General features: G+C 31.9%; 1 protein-coding gene across 1 annotated transcript; it reads left to right on the top strand.

Annotated features, from left to right (window-relative positions):
* Positions 1-301: 301 nt before the first annotated feature.
* On the top strand, positions 302-2,259 carry LOC109337852 (nudix hydrolase 18, mitochondrial-like). The gene is made up of 5 exons (XM_019574924.1): positions 302-545; positions 1,007-1,106; positions 1,203-1,286; positions 1,391-1,519; positions 1,788-2,259. The coding sequence occupies exons 1-5, from the start codon at positions 313-315 to the stop codon at positions 1,887-1,889; spliced, it is 648 nt and encodes a 215-aa protein (XP_019430469.1). The 5' UTR covers positions 302-312; the 3' UTR covers positions 1,890-2,259.
* Positions 2,260-7,874: the final 5,615 nt, after the last annotated feature.

Genomic DNA, 7,874 nt, shown 5'->3' with positions numbered 1-7,874 from the left:
AGCTATTTTAATGAGAGTTTTTTTTGGTTATTTTTTAATGAGAGTTTCCACTTCCCATTCAAAAGCAGAATTCTCCTATTTGAAAATGTTTTAAATAAACTTATCTTATTATTTTCTCTCCTGAAAATTAGTTTTCAAATTTTCTAACTCAGAAAATTAAACCGTTTTGAATAATAAAAGCGCGTGAGAAGTAAACGCACTGGTCCATAGCGTTGTCTTTCAACGCCGTAGTTATCCCCACACGCACGCAGACACAAATAGCCACACAAACATGTATATATACCACACTCTCTCCTCCCTCATCATTCATCCATGTCTTCATTTTCTTCATTCCCTTTTTGCAATCTCTTCAAGAACAATTACTCTATAATGGGTCTCTTCCTTTCTAGGAACCTTGCTTCCAATTTCTTATACCCTTTCCTATTCTCTAAGAAAATTTCTGTGGATTTGTTTCCTAAGCAATTAGAGAATATGATGTGTTTGGTTTCTCCTCGTACAGGAAGACATTTACAACGTTATGATAACGGTTGTCGCCAAGTTGTAGGGTGTGTTCTTTTTTCCTTTCCACCCATGATGTTTTTTATGTGTTTTTTCTTCTGGGGTTTGTTGTTTGAGGATAAAGTTTAGATTTTTAATTTCTGGGGTTGAAGATTATGGACAAGTTTTGAATTCCACAAGATTTTCTCAATCCACCCCCATTTGATTATAGGATTGGAATTAGATGGTTGGAGAACAAATTCTCTGTCCCAAAATTTACCTGCCAATCAAATTTTACCAAATGATATAAAAATATTAGTTTCTATTTTTATGATTTTTATTTTTAATTAAGTGACACTTTTTAATTAGGTTAGGACATAAAGTGAGATAAGAATTAAGACATGTGATCCATACATGGTTGGAAGGAAAAATATGTTTTTTTGGTTATTTTGAATTTAATTTTGTCTTTTTAGTGTGCAAATTTGATTGTTAATCTGACTTGTTTTTGTGGGATTTTGGAAATGAACAGATGCATTCCTTATAGATACAAGAGCAATGAAACTCATGACCATGAAATAGAGGTTCTTGTGATTAGTGCCCAGAAAGGTCAAGGAATGCAGTTCCCAAAGGTATTGTTTTCCTTTCTAAACTTGTATTCTCTTGTTTTGTTCATTTTTTAAACCTTATATTCACTTTTCTGACATTTGAGTGTTGTTTTGTTTCAGGGAGGTTGGGAAATTGATGAATCAATGGAACAAGCTGCTTTAAGAGAGACAATAGAGGAAGCTGGGGTTGTCGGCAATGTTGAAGTTAGTATCTATATGCAAGCCCCTTTTACATGATTTTCGCCAAATAATTAGGCCTGTGAATCTATGATGCTTACCTTTTGTGTCATTTGGTTGTTTTCTTGCAGAGTAAATTAGGTAAATGGTTTTACAAGAGCAAAAGCCAAGCTATAATGCATGAGGGCTATATGTTCCCTTTGCTTGTGAATGAGCAATTGGATAATTGGCCAGAGATGAACTTCCGAAAACGAAGATGGGTGAGTGTAATATCTTAATTCATATGTTAGTTCATCTTCCCGATCACATCATATCTTTGGACTTTTGGAGCATTTTAATAAGGACACTTGTTAAGGAATTAAGTTGGAGACAGTGAATTTAATATATTGAAAACTATTGGACTTGTTTCCAGTACAGACTGCTAGTAATTCCTTAACCAATGCATTCATTAACAACCCTCTATCTTGATTGAAGTAACAACTATTTTGTTGGTGTACTAAAGTTTCATTGATTTGCATCATTATGTAGATGACTGTGGCTGAAGCAAAAGAAATATGTCCTCATTCTTGGATGAATGAAGCTTTAGATGTATTGGTTAGTCGACAAACTCAACCGCAGCCGAAGCTATAAGGGCAGGTTGTAAATTGCAGACATTCTCTTTCTTTTGGACTCTACAAAGTGGCAAATTAGAAGAACTCAAAGGATATCAAGAAAGATAATTGAGATTTGGTAAAAATCAAAGTCATGAATTGTGAAACTGCGGTTCTTGGTGTTTGCAATTTGTCCTCAAATTTCATAGTGTTGGGACTACCGGAAGTAAAGTAGAAGATTAATAATTTGTAGAATGTAGAGTTCTAGCAACTGAAAACTTTAGATGTACAGATTCAATTCATTCTTTCATTCATTCATTTGATTCTTTTGTAATGTGATGATGTGATCTTCAATAAAACAATGTGTAACATACTTTCTTCAGGCATTTGGCTAAAGATTTTGCTTGGTATCTGATGCTATCACTTATTATCAATGTGAGGTAGTTTTTTTGCTTAAAATTTTAACAATTAATTGGATCCAACATAAACCAATATTTAACTAACTACATATGTCATCCTTAGACATGAAACAGTATTGGATAGTTTTCTTAGAAATCAATTGAGTGACCCAATGCTTTAATATAAAGGAGAAATGACTGAAGTGAAGAATATATAATTTGATCAAAACTCATAGTCTCAATGTGATGAACTTATAATCTCAATACTTAAAGTTTTGAGTTAAGATATAATGTTCAGTCTTCTTACTTAAGCCTATTAGCGAAGATGATAATGAGCAGGCAATAAAAGGATGGAAAAGAATGCAAGTGACCCATTGCGGATAGTATGAGTTTAATTTGATTTCTTAAATAAATTATTGTTCTTCATTCCTCACCTTACTAAAATTGTCTAATTCTGCCATTTGGAAGGGCATAAGCTATTATTGAAGAGCAATAATCAATATTGCTACCTAACTATTGGTTTCACAATTGTTCCCCCATTCAAGCATAAGCCACCTTTACAAGGGATCAAATTTGTTGTCATTTCATGTGCTAAAATTTTATAATAGGTCCAAAACATAAAAACTTAATTAAAAATTTAAAAGAAAATAGTTTCTTCATCAATCAAGAATGTCTGATACATAAAAGTGGGATATCCGATTTTGTCTCCCTTTCAACCTCACAAACACAAAATAAAAATGGTGAATCAAGGAGTTTGAATTCTCTAAAATGAGATTGACTTTAAGGTGAACAATTTATTTATTTTGATGCTTTTAAAAAAAATTAAAGGTGGATAACGTTATATAATCGCTTGAGAGACATAATCAATGCATATGATCCAAATCTTACTTGTTCCATCCTAGTGCTAGGATCCAAATCTTACTTATTCCATCCTAGTGCTAGGACCGAGCAATATCATCTGAAAATTAGTAATGCTGATAATTACTGGACAAATACATTTGATCTACACGATTATCAGTAATGTTCGGAAGGTCGATCTAGTTAATGGAAATGACGGCAACGATAGGACAAAGCCAAATCAACACCTACTATGTCGAAAACCTTGCTTCATCAAAGGCAAGGTCACACCCTAAGTAGTGGACAAGTTCATATTGCCTACACGACAAAGGTAGTCCAAATCTACAACACTATATTCTGATAGGCTGAAAGGATAAAACCACACTATCTGCAATGATGATACACCCATAAGGGAAGGACAATGTATTCTCCCTACTTTATCTCTTTAAATATACTCTTATAAATACTTATTTAAGCATTGAAGTCCCTTTTTAATTATCCACCCAAGACAATCCAAGGCAGGCAACTACCCGATTTAGCCAAAAACCCAGGTTTCCAGAAAATCCTCCAAGGTGAGTGACTTCCCAGACTTAGCAAGACAACTCAGTTTTAGATAATCCTTCTTCAACACAGAAGAACACGACAAAGGACACAACTTTTGATTCCACCATGCTATAAGTCATTTGTTGCAAAACCTTTGTTTTTATTTTTCCACACATGACATAAAGTAATTCCTTTATACTCAAATCAGCCCTTTCATTTATGTTATTGTCTAATTGTTTTCGTATAACTATTATTTTTATTTTTAAAGAAAAAGATGATTATCATAAAGTGATGTACTTCCTCATAAAACTTAACTCAAGTTCTTATCCCAATCAATCAATGATATTAATAATGTTGTCATTCAAAAAGCTCTAATTATTTAGGCCATGCTAACCTCATATTAAGGCCGAAACTTTGGCATTAGTATTTTGGAAAGGGTATAATATATGGTAACGAGTATTAAATCTATGCATTGACAGTGTAAATATGTGTACACAGCTAGTGTATTATTCATCACTCATTTGAATTATTTTTTTGAAAAGTCAATGATAACTAAAAATAAATGATGAATGATGCAGTGACAGTGTAAAAACCATACACTATTAGGGTATACATATTTTTCTTATGCTAATATGCTACATTAGATAAGGTAGCCGCATTATTGCATCATTATGATTGAATAACCAAAAAAGTTGATAGAGATGTGCAATGTGATTTAGTTACAACTCTATGGACGGCCCAGGGTTTAAAACCAATGATGTTGCTACCAACAATTTACATATTATAAATTATTATTGGTGTGTAACTTTCGATGATGTGGAAAAACATCAATCATGCTAGAGGTTTCATATCAAACGGGGGCTAAATGACAAAGAAGGGAGAGTGTGAGTATTAGTAAGATATTACTAGTAAATTGGATAATAACCCTCCAAGGATAAACATTAATGCATTTAGAAGAACGCTCATATGTATTTGTTTTGGGACGACCAAGTCAGTCAAAGGATAAGGATGTGGTTAAACTGAAGAGGGTAGGTTTAAGGTGACCTCGAGAGATTGAATGGATGTATGTGGAGCGAGAAACATGTAAAGATGTAGGCTAAATATCGAAGGTTTGATTCCTGAAAATAACAAATGTTGAAAAGAAAATTACACATCCCAAAAATGTTTAGATATTTACTTATAGAATAAAATACCACCGGTTAAGTCAGATTTTATAATTAACTACAACTAAATAGGGAGGAGAAAGAAGAATTCAGTGGTTGAAGAAAAATAATATTCATTTATTGGGATCAAATCAAAGAATCCATATTTAACTCGTGACTCGATGAGATTGAAAGGAGAGAGTATACATCTATGAAACAATTAAACAAACATATTGAACATGTTTTATTCAAAGAAAATATGGTAGTCCCATTTTAATTATATCCAAATCAACCTTTTGACCTAAAACTATGTTACTTGTTTTCCACCAGAAAACCTATGGTTAAAATCATATCATATACTAATAAAAATATGTCATATTAATTAAAAAGTTATTACTTTTTTATTTATGTTTTTGCTTTATTGGTAACTAGTGGTGAGAGACATTTCGTGTCTGCCAGCACAAATTTATATTTTTATGATGTCAATTATTCAAATTTATATATTTTATTTTGGAGAATTAGAATATTATTTGTATTGAGTATACTTTTTTTATTTGTGAAACTTTATATTATTATTTTTTTTATTATAAAAAATACCCTATACAACCACCTCATCAATGAATATTTTTATGAATAATGTGTAAGAGGTGTTTATCCATTTTAAAGATAGATGAAAAATACCCTATACAACCACCTTTTCCTCATCAATGAATATTTTTATGAATAGTAATATTATAGGTGGTTATATATTATATGGTTTTTTGTATATATTTAAAAGTTTAAGAGAAAAATAGGAAAGTAAAATTACAACATGGTAGTTACACCATGTTTTCCCTTTATATATAGTACTAGCGTGTCGACAGACACTTCGTATTTGCCGACCCACATTCTTATTTTATGATATTAAGTATTAAATTTGTATTTTTTATTTTAGAGAATTATAATGTTTTTTATTGAATATATTTCATGTTATAATTTTTGTTTATTTATTATAATATCCAACTTAAAGTGATACGTATTAATTATAGTTATATAGGATTATATGGTTTTATTTTAGAAATAAAAAATACTAAGGACAAAATAGGAAAATAAAATAATGGTGGTAGTTATTTGAAGATTTGGCTTTATATATACTAGTGTGTACAAGCACTTCGTGTCTGCCGACGAATATTGTGTAATACTATATATTCAATTTTTATATATTTCATTTTTTGAATTAAAATGTATTTTTGTGTTCGGTGTACCTTATATTATATTTTTTTGTGTTTAGGATAATGTTTAATTTAAGGTAAGATATGTGGTTAATTAATGTATGGGTGGTAGTTGCTTATGATTATATAGTTTTTTTGTAAAAATTAAATAATGTTAAGGGTAATATAGGAAATGAAAATTACACCATGAAGGAAGTTATTTCAAATTTTGGCTTTATATATAGTATAGAAGTATAGATTATAGATTATAGATATAGATATAGATATATAGATAGATATAGATATAGATAGTGTGTGACCAAATTTAAGAAATGATTTTTGACATCATATCTTTCACTTCAAAACCCTAAAAATGAGAAATGAAAAAAAGACTTGTTGGTTGCTGTGTTTCACCTCTTGGCAAACTATATTTTCACATATTGATATTGATTTTATTACAAGTTCATTAGGCTAAACCACTAAACCACTTTTGTTGTTTTCTTTGTTTTCTACCGTGATCTCTCTTTTGTATGCATAGTGCTAGACTTAGGCTCCTGTTGAAGCAGATCCTAAGATTGAAAGAATTTTCCATAGAATAAGGAGACAACAAAGGTTTGAAATTCTAGCAACGACAGAATGTAACAATCACCTTAAGCCATTGAGAGAAATTGAAGCCTCTAGTGCTCAAGTACTGCATTCAAGCATTGCAATGAGTTTCAACAAAAGGGAATGAGAATCTCTCTATGAAGCTTGGAAGAGGTTGAGGAACTTGTTGCATACATGTCTTCGTCACGGTCTTACCAAGCCTATTTTAGTGCAAACCTTCTACAATGGGTTATTATAGGACACCAAGATGACCTTTGATGGTACTCCTAGAGGATCCCTCATGGATAAAAATGTGGACGAGGCAACTACTTTGTTAGATCCAACAATGTATTGGTCTAAGTGGTGTAAGGTGCCACTAAATCACCAGGATAACCAAAAGGTGAAGGTTCTATTCCTAGGAGCGACACTTATTGGGAGAGGCAGTTAAGAGATTAATTTCTTACTCAAAAAGAGTGAGGAAATACACTTGGTAGTACAAAAAAAATAGCTCGTCTCAATTCCAAGTAAGCCTTTCCCACATACTTCTTCACAGATTGAAAGTATATATGCTTTAGACAGACAAGGAAACACCTTTTTTCTAGAGTTGACGCCTTGAGTGTATTGAGTAGCTAGTAAGGTTGATGTTTTGACTAAGAAGATTGATCAGTGGAATGTGAATGTTGTGAATGTGACTAATCTTATTTGTGAGATATGTGGTAGTGCTGGCCATGTAGAACTGTAGATGCACATTGTCAATTTGCACAAGCACCATTGGTGCAAGTTGATTATGTGAATAACTAAAACCAAAGGCTGCAGAATAATTTCAATTTATCTTACAGGAGCAATAATGTTCTTAGTCCTCAAGGGTAACCCTAGACAGCCTCCTAATTTTCCTCAAAGGACTTTTAACCCTCCGGCTCCTTTTAAAAGTCTACTTTGGAGAGCCCAGCATGCCTGAGAACATTAAAAATATCACAAGGAAACGTAATGAAGAGTTCAAACAACAAGGTAATAATATCAATGATGCCATTCTTTTTTTTTATAAGTGAAATTTTTTATTAAAGAGGAACTAAATTACAATCAGTAAAAATAATATACAATAGAAGACCCAAGGGGGCATCTAACTTCCTTCTTTCTAAACAGACCTAACAATAACAATCCAAAAACATCTAACTACAAATGTCATTCAAACCAAGACGTATGTGCTCTTTTGTATATGCCTTTGATCCATAATCAGGACTTGAACTTAATATTGTCCACAAGCTCCTCCATACACACATTTTTTGTTGCTAAATATGACATCATTTCGATCTTGCCAAAGACACCAAAT

Source organism: Lupinus angustifolius, unplaced genomic scaffold, assembly GCF_001865875.1.
Source record: "Lupinus angustifolius cultivar Tanjil unplaced genomic scaffold, LupAngTanjil_v1.0 Scaffold_11_63, whole genome shotgun sequence".
NCBI lineage: Eukaryota > Viridiplantae > Streptophyta > Magnoliopsida > Fabales > Fabaceae > Lupinus > Lupinus angustifolius.
This window is presented reverse-complemented; position numbering and strand designations above follow the sequence as displayed.

Coding starts and splice junctions, on each gene's coding strand:
- LOC109337852 (XM_019574924.1), top strand. CDS start 313: ATGTCTTCATTTTCTTCATTCCCTTTTTGCAATCTCTTCAAGAACAAT. Junction 1,107..1,202: donor AAGGAATGCAGTTCCCAAAG/GTATTGTTTTCC, acceptor GTTTTGTTTCAG/GGAGGTTGGGAAATTGATGA. Junction 1,287..1,390: donor GGGTTGTCGGCAATGTTGAA/GTTAGTATCTAT, acceptor GTTTTCTTGCAG/AGTAAATTAGGTAAATGGTT.